An 18906-nucleotide genomic window follows, 5' to 3' on the forward strand; every position below is an offset into this window, starting at 1 on the left:
CATACATTGGTTGATTTACCTTGTCAACATTGCTGTAGCCCATTCACATTTCCTATCATAATCGAACTCGTGGCTCTAGAGTGTTACAATGAACTCCTTTTCTATGATTTCTAAATTGTACGATGATTAAGAATCAATTGATGGAGGTTATCTCTATTCATGCATTTGTGATTTCTTTAGAATATGAATCATGAGAAATTCTTATCATCTTCGTTTGTTAATTTCTAATTCATTTACATCATATGTCATTCATACAAAATAACAGATAAGATATATCAAAATTCCTACATTTCATATCATATCTTATTAAGTCCTATATGGCTATAAATTTAGACGATTAAACACAACTTAACTGCAATTAGGAATTAACAGGTGCGGCAACACCTAGAGATTACATTATAATTATAGGTGTTAAATGGGTTGTGCAACCCATTTATGAACCCATTTATGATTAAATGGGTCATTAATGGGTCGAGATTTATTTCATAAAGCATCCATAATAGGTTTTAATGGGTCAAGATTAAGATATATGGGTTTTAAATTGGTCAGCTCTCTAACTCGTTTATGACTCATTTATCAACCCATTAAAAATGAACCAATTTATTTTCACTCAAAACCTCACTATCTCTCTCTCTTCTCTTTAACTTTACAAATTTTGTTTTTATAAAGACCGAAATTATAATTATTTTTCTTTTTTCTTTTTTTCTTTTTTTTTCTTTCTTCTTCCTCCGGTGCCGCCGATGCGGCAATGGCCGCGGCGCGGGCGAGCCTTGTCGACGTTCGGTGAGGCTCGAGCCTCACCAATGGCTGGCAAGCCTCGAGCTTGCCGACATCGGGCGGGCCTCGAGCTCACCGAATCTGGCGAGGCGGAGGCCTCGCCGACGTCCGCTAAGGCCTGAGCCTCGCCGATCAGGCGAAACTCGAACTTGCCGGAGTCGGGCGAGGGGCAAGCTCGAGCTCGCCGGTGGCCGGTGGCCGATCGTCATCGTGGCCGGCGGCCGGCCAAAGAAGAGGAAGAAGAAAAAGAAAAAAAGAAAAAGGAAAAGAGAAAAGAGAAAAATAAAATTAAAAATAATAAAAAAATTAATTTTTAAAAAATAAAAAATAAATATTTTAAATTATAAAAATTATCCATTAAATTTGTATTGTATAAAATCATGTTATCAATACCATTTTAAAATATATATAAGTTTTTTTAGGTTTCGTTAAATGGGTCGGGTATAGGTTTGGTATGAGTCGGGTCGGGTCGAGTATGGGTTAAAAAATTTGCATTACAATAAATGGGTCATAAACGGGTTAAATGGATCGATTTGGGTCGGACTATTTATGACCCGATCGAAACCCGACCTGATCCACCCATTTAACGAGTCTAATTATAATGATCAGCAAAGCGTAGATTTAAATATATAATAAAGTATGCTGTACATAAGGTTTTGGAATCACTAATCTGCGTATGAAAGTGGGGGAAAGAATGAAACAGGGGAGGTGGGCTCCTCTGGGCAACAAGAGGATAAGGTTGAAATCCTTGAGATGGTCACATGGGCATCCGCCCTACAGTGTAGATATGCCTTAGATTTTTGCTAACTCTTTCTTTTTCTTCTCTCTCTCTCTCTCACTTTAAATTTAAGAATAGAAATAAATATTGTTTTCTTGATGGATACGTACGCCAATTTTAGGTTCTCCCTTTCTCTCTCAATTGTTAGGGCTTTCTCTCTCCTGCCTTCTCTCTCCTGCCTTCTCTCTCTCTCTCTTTCTCTTTCTCTATCTCTTTCTCTTTCTCTTTCTCTGTCTCTCTCTCTCTCATTGGTTTCTCTCTCCTCTCTCCTCTCTCCTCTCTCTCTCTCTCTCCAGAAGCGCAAACCCTAAAGAGCCGTTTACACCCACCCAAGTAAGTTTTCTCTCTCCTCTCTCCTCTTTCTCTTTCTCCCTCTGTCTCTGTCTCCCTCACTACTCTCTCTCCATAATTTTCAATAGATGGGTCCTTGTACTGTTGTTCCTCCTTTGTATCTCCATGCACGACGCCCCGTTTGAGCTTAAATGGGCACCTGGGTTTGCTAATTCCGTCATCGGGATTTGCAGATCTGGCGTCAAAATCCCTAATTTCTGAATCTCTGAATTTGCCCCCTTTTAGCTATTAGTTCTTTGATCTGTAACGAGATCGCGAGGAAGAAATGTAGGAGACGGGATCGGATGGGGATTTTGAATTCCTCAGAATCCCCCTGCTGTTGTGTTGGATCGAAGCATGTTTAGCTTCGTTGTTCTGTCGGGAGAGATTGGGAAGCGTTTGGTTGGTTGATCTGTTTGATCTCGAGACGTGTAGCGCATTTTAGATTTGCTGTTGGATATCTGGTTTTCCCTTTGTGTTTAATTCGATGGGTAACAAGAAATTGGAGCATCTTTTTGTCCTAAGACCAGTTCTAGCTTTTATGTATATAATTTCTTGGGACTTCCGAGGATGCTGCTTATATTCGTGTGTTTCCTTTTGGGGTCTTGTTAAATCTAGTGGATTTCTACGTGTTCTCCTGTTACATTCGTTGCTTGAGCGCTGGCCGGTTTGAGCTTTTGCCCTGAAAATGCATTGAAAATGAAACTTTTCTTTGTTTTTCTCTGAACTGTATAGTTATCATGGACGACGATGCGCTGAACATGCGTAATTGGGGTTATTATGAACCATCCTGCAAAGGACACCTCAATCTACAGCTCATGTCAACCATGGCCGAGCGAGATACAAAACCTTTCCTGCCCGGGCGTGATCCAACCATTCTGGTAGCTCCCAATGGAGCTTATCATCCTAGGGATTCTGTTGTTCCGGACACGCCTCTCCAATACAATTATGCGAGGGACAGTTGGATGAACCAAAGAGAGAAGTTTTTCAACATGTTGCCTCCAAATCATAATTATGCCATGCTTCCAGAAAGTTCTGGAGCCCACAATATGCAAATGTTACAGATGCCTGAATCGTTGAGGGATGATAGGATTGGCAGGATTGAAGAGCCAAGCCCAGGGGTTAAAAAGGAAAATCCACAACCGAAGAAGAGGCAGAGCAATGGTATTCCTAAGACCCCCAAAGCCAAAAAGAGCAAGAAGCCGAAGGACAATACAAACCCTCCAATTCAGCGTGCAAAGCCACCAAAGAAGAGCATGGATGTTGTTATCAATGGCATTGACATGGATATATCCGGTATTCCGATACCAGTCTGCTCGTGCACTGGTGCTCCTCAGCAATGTTACCGCTGGGGCTGTGGTGGTTGGCAATCGGCGTGTTGTACCACGCAGGTATCAATGTATCCATTGCCGATGAGCACCAAGCGACGAGGTGCAAGAATAGCTGGACGGAAAATGAGCCAAGGTGCATTTAAGAAGGTACTGGAGAAACTTGCAGCTGAAGGCTACAATTTTGCTAACCCAATTGACCTGAGGACCCATTGGGCCAAACATGGTACCAACAAGTTTGTGACTATCAGGTAGATTTACACTGTTGGTGCTGCTTGAGCAAGTTCTGATGCATATGGTCTGTCTTACCTGTATTTATGCCAAAAGGCCATTTGTAGAGAGGTTATGTACTTTGTAGTTTATGAATTTTTGTGACAATGCATGTTTTGAAATTGAGACATCCAGAATTTTTTGACATTGCTAATTTTGCTATCCTGCTTGTCTTACGAGTGGAACCAGTAGACTCTGGTTGCCACTGTTTCAATGTTAATGAGTTTGGTATCTATTGTAATTTCAAGTAAATTTTTGCAACAATTCTTCCTGAAATGTTGATCAGACATTAGAGATTGATCTATCTTATATTTATCTTATGCTGTCCAGCCTTACGGTTGATAGTTGATGAACTATCACATTCTGTTTTTATCCATTTTCTCTTGCAATTTCGATGATCGATCAATTCATTTCTGGATTGTCTCTTGTATTGCTGCAAATTATCTGTACTCGAAGCATGGGGTCTTCCTGTCAGGAGGGTGATAGATTTGTTCTCCATATTCTATGCTTATGTGTGGAACCATTTCCCCTTTCACGTGAATCTGTGCTTGAATGGAGTGTGCCCCTCACATGTTGATGCCTGGGGAGTCTTTTGTACACAGTTCTTGCCTTGTTGGCAACCACGTTCAATTGTTATGTAATTTCAATGTGAATGAGTGTGGTATCTATTGTGATTAAAGTAAATTTTTGCAGCAATTGTTCCTGAAATCTTGATCAGACATTACAAATTGATTAATTCATTTCTGGATTCTGTCTCTAGTGTTGCTGCAAATCATCTGTATTCGAAGCATAGGGTCTACCTGTCAGGAGGGTGACAGATTTGTTCTCCATATTCTATGCTTATGTGTGGAACCGGTTCCCCTTTCATGTGAATCTTGTGCTTGAATGGAGTGTGCCCTGTACATATTGATGCCTGCAGAGTCTTTTGTACACAGTTTATGCTTTGTTGGCAATCACATTCAATGCTTATGTAATTTTAATGTGAATGAGTGTGGTATCTATTGTAATTTAAGTAAATTTTTGCAGCAATTGTTCCCAAAATCTTGATCAGACGGTAGAAGTCAATCTATCCCATATTCATCTTATGCTGACCAGCCTTTCAATTGATAGTTGATGAACTATCGCATTCTGTCGTTATCCATTTGCTCTTGCAATTTCGATGATCCATTAATTCATTTCTGGGTCCTGTCTCTTTAGTGCTGCTGCAAATCAGTATTAGAGGGATAGGGTCTACCTGTCAGGAGGGTGACAGATTTGTTCTCCATATTCGATGTTTGTCTGGAAGCATTCCTCTTTCATGTGAATCTGTGCTTGAATGGAGTGTACCCCGTACATATTGATGCCTGCGGAGTCTTTTGTATGCAGTCATGCTCTGTTTGCTATCAGTTAGTGGACAATTCCATTACGAATGTCACCGTGCTCATTTGCCAGGAGACTACGAATATGGATTTCAGTAATACACTTCCGTTAGTGTACTTCTAGGTAAAGCTGATTATACCTTACTACTAGCGTGATCTAGAGATCGACTCGGGTTCAGTGCTCCAGTCCATTTGGCTTTTTGAGCATGACACTAGGCCAGCGGGATGCATCTCCTCATGGTTTGACAAATCTGTTACTTTCTGTTTGCATTCTTGAGGATAGCGCGAATGTGAACAATTGCCTTACGCAAGGGGATTGAGTCGCGTTAACGGTGGAAAAGGGGATGGGAGATTTTTGGAAGGTCGAGTTCTGTTTTTCAAAAGTTTCTGTTGTCTTTCAGTCTCTTAAACTGTTGTTTGTAGGTTTAGTTGGGGACTGCATTTGCAACTGTTAATGTATTGCTGTTGGCTGATAGCGGGAGAGTTTCTTATGAGTATGGAAAAAGTTGCTGTAGATAAAAGGAATGATTTCGGAGATCGAATTCAAAGAGATAAACGAATGGCTGCAGCAGCACCACTGAGTTTGCTTCTCGAGATTTTTAGCTGCTGTTTCCTAAGCAGATGAACTTGATATGCTCTCATTGAACTAATCAAGTCATCGCTTGACTAAAACGAGCGTCACCTTAATGACTAATACAAGCATCACCTTCGATTTGCGATTCGTCTTTAATCCCCCGGTTGAATTCCGTAGGAGGAAGAGGGATATTTCACTATGTAGAAATCTCCTGGTTATCCTGGGCAATAGCAATAGCCGGTTATGTTCATATCTTCGTATTACGCCGAAAGATGAGATGTAACGGAGACCCTACGCATATTGACGAAACCAACCCAAAGAGAAGTCGACATTGGACAATGTGTGTGATAAATCTTATAGGAAAATGTGGTTACCATTTACATACACTACCAGTACAAGGAAATATCTCAAAGAGAAATTAACAATGCAATATAATGTTTTCCCTCTCTTCCCCCGCTAACGTATGCAGGCATAATTATCGTCAAGACTATTGTGAAGTCAATAAGATGCAGAAGGTGTTATATAAAGCCATAAGACAAGTGAAATGTAGTTATGTGACACATAGAAACTAGCTGAAAGAGAAATTAACTACGTAGAATCTTTCTCTCTCTCTTCTTTTTGTGTGCGCACAAGCGCTGGTGTGGTTTTCCTAGAGAGTAAATTTAATAATTTGTAAGCCTCAGTTAAGCCCACAATATTAAAGAGAATCTGTAACCAATTGTGGACTCAGTCGCTGCAAATGAAAATTAACTAACCAAAGACAAAGTACAATGACTCCTAATTAGACCATAAGTCAAATATTTGTAAGAGATTTGATACGTTTCTAGTCTTTCCTCCAACTCGTGCCTCGGGAGGGATAGGGAAAAGAAGACAAAATAGAGCTATTATTAAGGCTGACCGAAATTAATACTAGTGAGGATTGAGTATTTAATGCCAGGGATTTTGGTGTGCTTTGGTCTTGATATGATTAGCATCAAGTCAGAATTGCATATTGTAAGTACAATTTGTGCAGTCTGATATACTGATTTTGTTATGGTAATTCAAATTGTTCCGGTAATTATTACCGGCCCTAATTTGCTGTCGACCGTTCATATAATATATCGAGTGACGTTAATATTGTTATACAAATTCACTTGACCGTTAGTCGTTAACGTAGTATAGATTCGATTAGTTAGTTATTAAGCGGTACAAATTGTGAGAGGTTTCCTAACATTATAAACTTTTGGAGAAATAAGAAATATATATATTTGGGTCAGAGGAGGAACAAGATTTGTCTAAAACGATGTCAGAATATAGATCATGGGGTTGTAAATCATGGCACTTTCTTCGAGTTTTATCTCCTGCTTGTTGTTCATGTTGTTTGACCTTTCTTGTTCCAAGATCATCTCGTTGATGTGATTATGAAAGAGATCAACTTACTCTGAGTGTTATCACGAATATTTAACAAGGTATTGGAATATAAATCATGGGTTATAAATCATGGCACTTTCTCTGAATTTTATCTCCTGCCTGTTGTTCATGTTGTCCTACCCGTTTTCTTGTTCCCCGATCATCTAGTTGACGTGACTATTGAAGGGATCGACTTACTTGCGGGGGGACCAAATAACTAATATGTCTTAAGTACAACGACACGTTCTTTACCAGTTTAGACTTTTGGGGAGGAGCGATTGTGTAACAAAGTTGTTGATATTGCACATTGATAAGTTGGAATCGATTTGTGCACATTCATATACATTTGATTAAAGGGAAAGCTAAAGATTCTTTATTTGCCTGGATGGAAACGAGAACACTAAAGGAAAAGGTGAGCAGGAACATCAGGAAATGGAAAATTACGATAAACTGAGGCTTGACACACCAACATGCATCGACTCTTATCTTACAAGACAACATGCAAAAAGCCTCAGACCCTACTGGGCGTCACCGACGCCTTCGACCCTGTAGACTTCAGATCCCGTCCCTCGTCGAGGAACTGTTTTTCTTAGAACTAGAACCACGGCCATAATGCTTCTTGTTATTATACAGCCAAGTCGTGAACACGACCTTGGTGATGCCCATGCTGGCGCAGAACACCATAATCTCAGGCACGCGGCTCCGGTCCCTCGTCGACCACCCTAAGTTCTCAGCGAAAGCTCGCATCTGCTCGACTTGCTCCTTGGTAAATCTGGATTTCGGCCTCTTCTTCTTTTCATGCTGGGCAGGATCCACCAGTTGGTTCAACCTCTCATCCTCTCCACCAGTGCCGATCATCGGCGGCACTGCCTCATGGTCAAAACTCTCTTCTTTTGGGGTGATTAAGTTGTGATCGCCAGGGCTGTGATTGCCACTGGCTTCAGTATTGTCAGGGTCGAAAATGGTTACTTTCCTGTGATAGTTTCGGTGGCAGCCACAAGCAGCGCAAAGGAGATCAGCGCTAATAATCTTTGGGCTGTACTCATGGCATCCATCCACCATGTATCTACCCAGATTGGCAGCATGGTTGTGGAGGCACTCATTGTATGCCACTCTCTGCATCTCTCTCTCTCTCTCTCTCTCTCTCTCTCTCTCTCTCTCGCTCTTGCTCTCTCTGTGATCCTAGAGACTATGGAGAAGCGAGCGAGACACGAGCGGTATTTAAAGCCAAAGGAAAGTGAAATGTCATAAATTTTTAAGGTCAGTTACAGCATGAACTATTAAATAATGCTGCTAATATAAGGAAACAAAATCAGAGAAGCTAATAATGTAAATATCTCTTTATAATCAATGTTTTTCTGCATGCAAAAATGGATAGACAGAGAGAAAACTTTTTTTTTCCTTTTTATGAAAGGTCTTGAGATTCAAAATCATCCCACCTCCCTCTTTATAATATCTTGCCTAGTAATAAGAGAAGGAAAAGAGGACAAAAATATGAGGTTATCATCATTAATTAGGTTGCCTTTGAAACAATTATAAGAGAGGATTCAAAGTATCCGTTGTAAGAGTTTGCATTGATGTTTTTTTGTTTTACACCATATTTTCCATGTTTCAACAATATTTTATATAAGTCTGTTGGTGAATGATAGAATGTTGAACTCTCAATATTTTAATGTAACTATTTTGATAATTATAATGAAAAAAAAGAACATTATTTACACTTAACAATTGAAAATTGTATTGCCTTTTGTTTTGCTTAGGTTTGATTATTTAAAAACAAAAAAAAAAGAAGAAAAATGTGCAACTAAAGTAAAATTTTGTTCTTTCAGAGAACAACTGGAATGTGATTATACTTGAGATGTGATGAAGAACATGTTGCTCAATCAAACAATAATTAACCTACACCTGACTTGATTCTCAAAATGTATAATTGTACTATTAATCTAGTAACTAATAACGAATTCAACGGCTAATAGGGCACACCTGAATTGTGCTAATGACTAACGGATCAAGTGAAATTCTACCGATAATAACGGTAACCTTCTTGATAAAAAGACAAATGATAAACAGGTAGCGACCGTTAGTAACCGTCTTAATGAAATGCCCAATGATTAAAGAAAGAGCGGGCACTAAGGATGATTCGCCGCAACAAGATAATTACATTTTTAGCCTCGCCAAGTTTGAAGGATGTGTACATCAGTCTAATTCGGCTTCATGATAATAGTTTTTAGATTTTAAAGAGTAAAGATCCTACTTCTAAGGGAATAAGATATGCTTAAACTTTGGGGATTAATTCAACCTTTTTTTAGATAGATTTCGGGCTCTAAGTATAGTTTCTGAACTACATAAACCCTAAATGGACGGTTCTTGGTGAAGATATGATTAAACTTTGGGGATTAATTCAACCTTTTTTAAGATAGATTTCGGGCTCCAAGTATAGTTTCTGAACTATTTAAACCCTAAATGGGCGGTTCTTGGTGCTCTACTCCAGGTATGTCTGGCTGAACAATGGTCGACCCTAATAATAATTAGCCAAGTCCTTTTGATCAAAGAGATTTAGAGCTGATAACATACTTAAGAGAGTCTCCGTTGTATCCGATTCTGTAGTTAATGAACATCGGATCCTCACTGCAACTTCCTCTAACGTCTATCAAAATAACTTTTGGAAAATCCCACAGCCCTCGTATCCGGTATGGTTTCTTGATACTGTTTCTTTTACTCCCCGTTGCACAAGACGTTTCGGCATCATACATTGTTCTGTCAGAGAGCTTAGCTCATGCAAGGCAGTGCTTTATTTGTAGCACACGGTTTACGCGATAGCATGTGAACCCGCCTTCGTATCGCGATTAAGTGAAGAACTTGGACATATTCGGCAGCTTGTCCCTAACTGATCGCTGGGAATAACGAATGATAAGCCATGTTTGTATCGAACCTATTTAAAAACCAGGTTAGATACGTGAGGATCGATCAGCGTCGTTGGAACTAGCCGAAAGCCGGTCATGTGAGGGTAAAACTCCGATGTGGTTGGGTATCGGTGTGTGTAGGACAGTTTCCTGTCAGCAGTGCTCCTTGCCGGAGAACTGAGGTTCCTCTGGCGAGGCGCCATCAACCCCATGAGGAAATTTCGTTTCCGATTGAGTTACGGTTCTAGAGTCTCCGACTTTACACGTTTTCGGCCGAACAGCTAGGGAGAAACAGCCTCGCAAGTTAGAGCTGCGCCCCAGGGACACCAGCCAGCGATCAGCCCAATTCGGGCGCAATTTAGTCAGACATTCGTTAATCATTCTGCTTCAAATTTGTGTTCACTTTGTTGCTCGTTGAACAAGCTTTCTAACCGTATATAGATCACTCGAAACGGACCCGGCACGGCAGAGCTATGGCCCTGCGCGCCGGGTTCGCTGGACAGCGCGTGGGCCACCGTCACCTCATTTTGGTCTGATTTTCGGCAACCCAGGAATCTTCCGTTAAAGTTTTCATGATTTGCGGATGTGAAAATGTATATACTGAAAAGCTAGGATTAATTCGCGTGATGCCAAGGTCCTGCTTTGACCTTTAGTTTGTACTACTATGAATAAATCAGTTTTTTAGACTGGCTTTGTGAATATAAGATGTACTAATGGTTTTATATAACATGATGTCTATGGGGACGTTCGAGTTTAAGTCACCAAATTAAGGAAAACTTAATTTTCCGAGCGGGCAGTGACGTTGCTGATTGCATGAAATTAGAATAATTAAGAATTGTTATTTAAGGTTATTAGAGAGTCATTAGAGGATTTAAGTCGGTTTCCACTCGAGGACGTTTTGGGCATGTTTTGTCGTCTTAACAACAATTAGAGGGAATAATTAATTATTTGCGTGATTATTTGAAATATCAGGTGGTTTTCTTTACCTCTGTTTGTAGTTTTGGAAAAAAAAATGCAAATGCACCATCTGAAAAAAATCATGAAATTACCATTCACTAATCGTAATTATCAAAACTTCATTATTTTATCATCCTTGGCCATGTATCTATGAAACGACGTTGCAGTACATAAAATGATGAATTTGTCATTGTGAGGTTGTGAATTATTTACATTTCCTTGAATATGGAAATTATTATCCTATATGGTTTGAGTCTTTGAGATTAGTACCCTTATTTTAAGATAAATAACCACATCCCTCCTAAAGGGACATACTATTGGAAAATGTGAGGCGCTACTACCCTAAGTTCGTGAAATGTTATGAGCTATTATGCTTCAGTATTTATGTGATTATTTTGTATATGATGCAAATGAACTGATTCTGTCGATTTTGAATTACACGTACATAAGTATGAAATTGAAACTGCATGTCTGATCTCTCCTGGAGCAAGACGCTACTTACCGGGCTAGTCGACTTATTCCGTCGTGATCTTCGTTTTTCAGCACAGCTGATCGATGGAATTCGTCAAATCACCAGAGTTAGCCGTCCTCGGATCATGTGGTGTTTGCTCTGCCCTCGCACCGTCACGGGCTTAACTTCCGGCGGCACAGCATTTCCACGCTTCAGATATGGTTTAAGAACTTAGTAGTCGATAGTATTACTTAGATCGACCAAACAAACCGTCTCAAGACGGCATTTGAAATGCATTCGGAGCACTTCGCACTGACGCAATCTCCTGGAACATTCCTCGTCCATCTTTATGATTGTCTTACGGATGATGACTTACATGGATCTTGTCCGTATATTAAGACGGCATTTGAAATGCATTCGGAGCACTTCGCACTGACGCAATCTCCTGGAACATTCCTCGTCCATCTTTATGATTTTGTCTTACGGATGATGACTTACATGGATCTTGTCCGTATATTGGCACATTGTTCCCGTATGTAAGCGAAACAATGGATGGATCGATTGGTTAGCAAATTTTGCCCTGAACACTAGGCTTTGAACGTGCTCTTGGTTCCATGCAACATGGGTCGGTGGCATGTCAAAGAATGAATCATAGTCTTGTTTAAAGATGAGGTATTTCCACCGATAGCACGCATTCCCCACGTCGAATTTGCAGCAATAGATGCAACCATTGTGCTTAAGTGCAAGTGCGAATTCGACCATTTGGTTCATATCTCACTTCTCGGAACACTGGACAGGGGAGTAAGGTCTTATACTCGAAAATATAGGTGGTCATGTCATCGATAACTATATTTTCAGACGAGAAAACCTTCTCCGCCATGCTTTTATACCCTACATCGCCACCATTATCAGCCGCATAATGCCACCGTTACTCACTGGCATCGCATAATGAACCCTAACATGTAACTTGTGCTCGATGCTATGACCTGGCGTCTGAGTATGTTGCAAAATGTGTTTCTTTGTTCATCATGCCACCTGATATGACTGTCACCATTGGAAGGCAGTGCAACTAAACCTACTCACGAATCATCTTAATGAAAACAGAACAAATAGAGAGCCTTTGGGACGTGAATGGTCTACCGATTGAGATCTACGAATATATGTGCTTCAGAATAGTCATGTTTCTTCGGCGAACTTCCACAAAACACAGATATAAGTCTTATTAATGCACAAAACAGAACAAGAGTGCTCTCCATCCTGACTCTCATTTTCTCTTTCAAGATGCACATATTGTAAAACTATAGAGAAAATTCGCAGAAAAAAGGACAATCCTGATGCCAACAGTACGCGTATGGGTTACAATTACAGAGGAAGAATAATCATTCTACTAAGGAAATAAACAAGGCCACGCCCATACCCATTACTAGCGAAGTTAACTGAACTAATGTACTCTTCAACGTTACATGCCCGCTGTTATTCATTTCTGCGAGTACTCCAGCTACTGCAATGTATATAAAACCACCAGCCGTGAACCCCTGGAAAGACAGACAAGCTTCAGACAAATGAGACAAACATGAATTCCACAAACATTAATAAATTCGGCCATCATAAACTTTTTCTACCTCAATCAATGATGACTGCCCCGGCTCTTGTCCCAAAAGCAAAGCCTACAGCAACAGCAGCAAATGGTTTGATGTATAACTCGAGCACATTAAGAACAGGTTCTTAGCAATGTTAAAGTTTATTTACTTACCAGTGTAGTTCCTCCTAAAGCAACCAGGGCAGAGAGAAAATTGAAAAAGAGGGCTTTGGATACACTAAAACCCGATCTTACTAAAATTCCAAAATCACCAACCTGCACAGGAGCAAAACCAATGGGCAAGCCTATTTCAGTGAGTTGATCTCCAAAACAATCAAAGTACTTGCATTATCTCCGCAATGCTATATTACATGCTATGAGAGTAAGCTAAAAAAATACTCTCTGAGAAAGAAGCAGATTCTTCCCACTTGGAATTTTGATCTTAAATATTATTGAGCATAACAGAAACAGCAGTAGGTGCACTTATTACTAGGTCCGAGTATCATCTTATATCAACAGCAGTGCATGGTCTACTTAGGCAAAACTAAAAGCATGAAGCTGTACGATTTTAGCATCAGAGTTGGTTGCCTCTGTTATTATAAACAGAATAAAAACATTAAAGTGCAATGATCATATTCTTTTTATGCCTCATCATGTGTTGCCTACAAGGACACAGTCCCATCAGTAGACTCAAGGGAAAACATTTAGTTTGTGTCTCCAAAGAACAAACAAGGACATTAATGCAAGAATCACATGCTCAGTCATTATGAAGAAAACACCGCATCTTAATGTGAGCTTCAAATCAGCACAATGAGTCCTTGCATCGGTTGAAGGAAATACAAACCTCTTGAGGAAGCTCATGAGCAAGCAAAAACAGAGTTCTGGACCATCCACCAACAGAACCGTAGAGAAGGAACGCACTTCCTAAAGCCATCCCATCAGTGAAATTGTGCTGCAAAAGTCAATCTTGATCAGATCAAGCTAATTTATCCTGCACATGAAGCTATAAGTCTTATTGAAGATAGAAACTTTCTTTAAATTAATATATGTACTTACAACACCATCAGAGAAGAGGTTAAGATAACCAAAGACAAGATTCGAAGGTGACTGAACCAAGTCTTTTTCCTTCGACAATATTTGAGCATTGGATAACTCATCAACCGCATTTTCATCCGGTTTACCATCTGCTTCAGAAACTATAGCTTTTCTCTGCAAAGCCAAAAATGACAGTGAAATAAATAACGATCTCCTTATTCTTTTTCTTTCTTTACCATAACACAACGTGTTACATTTCTCAATAGGATTCCCATTCCAGAAATACTATGCCATATACCATGAAGTAGAGATTTCGCAGTCATCATATTGCATAAGAGAACAGGCTTTCAACAAACAGATAGATGCACAGTAAGTTATCCATGGTAATACCAGACATGCACTATCAACCTGTCACCTCTATATCCTGATGGATCGAGTTAAGTAGTGCATTTAATACTTCACAACACATGATGATATTTGAGATTAGCTTACCTTCCGAAGAGATTTATGTTGACCCATATTATCTCCATCCAAAGAATCATCAGAAACCTTCTCATCCTTTTTTGCTTCACTTTTTCCATCTGACAACTGTGAGTGCAACTCGTCATCTGAATCTTTCTTATCATTCAGCTTCTTACTACTCTTATGATGACGGTGATGATGACCGTGATTGAATACATTTGTCCCCCGAGACTTCTCCTCAACATACCTTACAAGCTTCTCTACAAGAAGAAAAAGCACAATTCCACCTGCGAGTACATAGTGGTCATGATGTGAGAAGGTACCTCATGTTCCACTTCAAATAAAGAAGGACAAGAGGGGATTCATCAAAGCAATGAGAATGAAACACATAAACAATGCAAAAGACAGTGATCAAGCTCTATGAAAGGCGAGAATGCAAGAGTAGCAATTTCAAATAATGAACAATCAAGTATGTTTAAAACAAACTTGGTAAGGAAAAGAGAGACTCCTTGTCAATACTAATACAGCTGACGAGAAAGGAGGAAGACGAATCTGCTCTTTGCTCAGTATTTATCCTGCTTGTTAATCAGTCAAGGAATACAAGGTAGAGACTCGAGCGTCAGCCTCTTAGGAAGTGCTGATGAAGCCCTAATCCAGGAGTTCTACATTGGGAAACTTCCTTTCGAGTCTTCTAGTCTTTTTTCTTTTTCTTTTTTTTCCTGGGTGTTGGTTCATGCAACATCTTCAAGTCACCTTAGATGGTACCAGAAGAATATAGCATTCGATCACACATCACGGATGTGTTTGTTTTGGGGAAAACTTCATAATAAAGGAAAATACTTCCCGAATTCCTTTTCCAGGAAAAAATTTTCTTGTTTCTATTTAGGAAATTCATTTTCCTAACTTTAAGCATGCATATTCTCTTGGATTGTAATGATTTTTGGTTGACTAATCATTTTTAACAAACCAAATGCATGAAAGTTCAACAAAGTAATTCACGGAAAATTCTTTCACTCAAATAAACACACCCCACATTTGCTTATGGAAAGCTTAGTGATGTTTCTTTAAAACCAATCGATACAACAAATCCCTTTCTAATGAATCAAATTTATATAAAATAGACATCAGACCACTGAGAGAAGTGAGAACATGTTGCCTCCGCTCAGTGTTGATGATGTCAAGGGTTCATGGGGGAAGTAGCATGTGCGGAAGCAGACGATGAAGTCATATCAGGAAAAAATGTGCACGAATGTACACAAGCATGCACAGAGAGAGAGAGAGAGAGAAGCAGGAGGAGGAGGAGGATTACCCAGAATGGACATTCCCACAGAAAGATCCTTCAAACTGTGATGATGTTCATGTTCAGAATGGGGAAGATGAGAAGGGTCTACACTGTGATCATCTGAATGTGAGTGTCCACCCCCTGCATGCATAACCTACATAATGTTTCATCTATCTCAAAAAGAGCAAGATTTTACGTATTTGAATCAACAGTATATAAAGCTTTCACCATCAGAATATAAAATTTTTCCTTAAAATTTGCAAATACATAATGGCAACCTGAACAATAGCAGCAGCAACAGAAACCCAAGTTTTCTCCTGCCATAGTGAACCCAAACTCCCCAACAAAATTTCATTGCCACAAGAAAGCTATAGAATTCACTTATGAAGCATCCAATGCAGATATTAAAATTGGCATCGATTTTCACAAATACGAATCAAATGCAAGATCCTATATTCGCATAGAGGCAAATAGATCAGAAAACCAATGAACGATGGCACATATTCAGCTTCTTTGTGAGCATTTCAGTGGAAACAACTAAAGCAACAGATTTGAAATTACACGATGTGCAACAAGCACAAGGTATCCAATATTAAAAGCAACTACTCAATCATATGCTCATTCAACAGAACTATAATTTTCGACTGAGTTGAAGCTCTAGTTAAGTGAGCAACAAAAGCCTTTAAAAAAGCATCTAATAAGTATCAAATATACCAAAAGCATGTGGAAGCTGGTGCAGAAAAGCATCTCCTAACATTGCACCTGCCTGAAAACATAATGAATTAGAACGAACACAACTTCAGAATTCATGGGAAACAAGAGGGATTTCAGCTAGTGCATATATGAAAAAGCACCTCAATACAATCGGCATATCTTTGATCATCAATATAGCAACTTACACAATTTGACAACTTTTTTCTCAGATAATGCTGGTAAATATGACTGTAGAAGAAAAAAATTTCTTGCAACTTTATCAACTTGATACAAGTCGTACAGTGATGTATTCAAACACTGCCAGTCAATTTAATATCTCTACTGTATGTAAACTGTAAATTTCTAAAATCGCTCGTCAAAACTTGTATATGCAAATTTGTACAGAATGTGTACATTCTAGCCAAAATTTAACAATTAAAACAATCTAAAAAGAGAGGATTGTAGCACATAATAGGATTAGCAATTCATTGAATAGCAACAGGGGAGCTCTTGTGAAAACCTTTACGATCTCTCACACTCAAGTAACAGCAATGATGAAAAGTTTGATACGCAGTCTGTATTTTAGAGTTCATACCTTATATAAACAGTTACACATGCACTGGCTGGAAATCAATTACTAGAAAGCGATTATAAGGAAAACTTGACACGTGCATCATTATCATGTGGTGAAGAACAAAAACACCTTGAACAAATATGATGAAGATGATAATCAGAAATGAAAATCAAACAAGGGGCCCCTAGTAATTAGAACGCACTGAGTTTTAGTACTTAATGCACATATTGTACCATCCAAGAGTCTAAATCCAGTTGTGATGAAGTGGACTCGGATATCTAAATTCTTACCCCAAATAATGCCAATGAATCAACAATTGCCTTAGACGGTTTCCCTTGCACTGCAATTGCATAGAATATTCAATCTTCAATTAGCACTAACCTTTTTGTAGAAATTTTTCTTTAGAGTAAAATGTTGAAGTAAACACTAAGGCAGTTTGAAATCAGGACACAATCAACGTATTGAGAAAGTGAAAGGCACTAGGCTAGGTGCAACTACGATTGAGCAACTTACCAAACATTACAGGCAATATGATCAAACAAATGAGTGAAGCCATGCTAACCAACAATGAGCAGCCCAAGGCATGAACCCATAGACCTACAAAACAAGAAATTTACACCAATTGTTAGATCACATGGATGGTTCCAATATTAATGACCTATACAGACATGCTGTCAATTTCCACACTGCAAAGAGTTCATATCATGCTTTTCAATTCCAGGACAGTCCTAACCATAGAATTACATCAACACAGCATTCATTCTACACACAGGATCCAGAATGCACAAGGCTCAATGAGACCATGGACAGCAATAAAATCAATATCTCCAACCAATACCTAAATCCTCAGTTACCGTCGCATTCCAACAACGGACAGCACAATCTACAACAATCAAAGTATTCACGACCCTATGCTGCATCAACTTTCACCATTTGGCAACTACAATCCAATCTGGTTAATGCATAACAGCCGACGCAACAAAAATGAGCAATCAAACAAAGGGCAAGAAAAATGACCGTCCAAGAAGGCGACAGCGTCCAACAAATTACCTAGACCAGAGAGATCCGATTCACCAGACCGCCCATCCACGTGATGATGGTGATGGTGGTGGTCGTGGTCCTGACCGTGCTGGAAACCAAATCCATACAGCTTCAGATCCTCTTCCTCAGCCAACTCCTCGGGCAGCTTTCCACCTTTCTCCTCATGGTGATGGCCATGATCACTGTGGTGGTGATGACCCCCGTCGTGGTCGTGGTCGTGGGCGTGGTCACCGCAGCTGTGCACCTGCGGCGCAGGGGAAGAAAACCCAGAATGGGGACAGCTCCCCCCGTGCCCCAAACACAGATCCAAGCACAGGACGCAGACGACCGCGAACAAACCGCTCATCCCACCCATTCCCAGGCTCGGATTCGAACGGAACCGAACTGGGTTTTGACTTTCCCGAAGAGGGTTTTCGGGTTTCGAGCCGAAAGGGACTGGTGGGTCGAAAAATGCGGCCTCCTATCGCGGGTGGTCTTTATGTGGAGCGGCGCTTGCAGGTGCCCTCGATGGTGATGAAGCAGACGATGGCGAAGAAGAGGACGATGATAGCGATTATAACGCCGAATGTAACCACCCCCATCGCGGTTCCCTCGGTGCTGTAATAATAAATGCGGGATCTTTCATGAGCTTCGATTCTTCGGGCGCAGATTCGTCCTCGGAATCATACACAAAATTGAATCTTTCCAGACGAAAAATGCTCCTTTCGTGAGGGACAATGTTGGGTATGGTTCAGTTTCAGTGGGAGTTCTATTCTTCCTCTTCTCGTTTCATCGATAAATCAGTTCAGTAGTACTTTTTTTTTTTTTTTTTTTTTTGGTCGACAGTTCAGTAGTACTTCAGTGGGAGTCGTTAGAGCAGCTTTTTGGAACTCTACATCGCTTTTTCACCGGAGCTCACCGGTTCAAGGTGGTGGAAATTTACCATTTTGGAATTGGTTCTTGATGTTTGAATTCGGAATTGGACTGATTTCTTTCCACGGCAATCGATTCGAATTCATGAATCGGACCTCATCTAAGTAATATAATTTTTTTAAAGAACTATGGAGAGCTGTACCCTTTTTAATAAACGGAATCTTAATATTGGTAGTATGGCTTCTTCTTTTTTTAAGATCATTCAAAGGGATC

General features: G+C 39.9%; 3 protein-coding genes across 3 annotated transcripts; 1 reads left to right on the plus strand and 2 right to left on the minus strand.

Moving 5' to 3' along the window:
* Positions 1–1731: 1731 nt before the first annotated feature.
* LOC104453628 (protein BASIC PENTACYSTEINE2) lies at positions 1732–3787 on the plus strand. Its single transcript, XM_010068239.3, has 2 exons — positions 1732–1888; positions 2621–3787. Exon 2 carries the CDS (start codon positions 2626–2628, stop codon positions 3466–3468), a length of 843 nt encoding a protein of 280 aa, XP_010066541.1. The 5' UTR covers positions 1732–1888; positions 2621–2625; the 3' UTR covers positions 3469–3787.
* Positions 3788–7359: 3572 nt separating this feature from the next.
* LOC104455619 (zinc-finger homeodomain protein 10) lies at positions 7360–7926 on the minus strand. Its single transcript, XM_010070383.2, has one exon. The coding sequence runs from the start codon at positions 7924–7926 to the stop codon at positions 7360–7362; it is 567 nt and encodes a 188-aa protein (XP_010068685.2).
* Positions 7927–12310: 4384 nt separating this feature from the next.
* On the minus strand, positions 12311–18583 carry LOC104453629 (IAA-alanine resistance protein 1). Its single transcript, XM_010068240.3, has 11 exons — positions 17791–18583; positions 17254–17337; positions 17031–17080; positions 16188–16239; positions 15501–15614; positions 14222–14478; positions 13751–13903; positions 13539–13646; positions 12869–12970; positions 12738–12782; positions 12311–12650 (listed from the first exon to the last, which is right to left on the minus strand). The coding sequence occupies exons 1-11, from the start codon at positions 18134–18136 to the stop codon at positions 12495–12497; spliced, it is 1467 nt and encodes a 488-aa protein (XP_010066542.2). The 5' UTR covers positions 18137–18583; the 3' UTR covers positions 12311–12494.
* Between the last annotated feature and the right edge of the window lie 323 nt (positions 18584–18906).

The sequence above is a fragment of the Eucalyptus grandis genome, chromosome 7 (genome assembly GCF_016545825.1).
Source record: "Eucalyptus grandis isolate ANBG69807.140 chromosome 7, ASM1654582v1, whole genome shotgun sequence".
Classification (NCBI taxonomy): domain Eukaryota; kingdom Viridiplantae; phylum Streptophyta; class Magnoliopsida; order Myrtales; family Myrtaceae; genus Eucalyptus; species Eucalyptus grandis.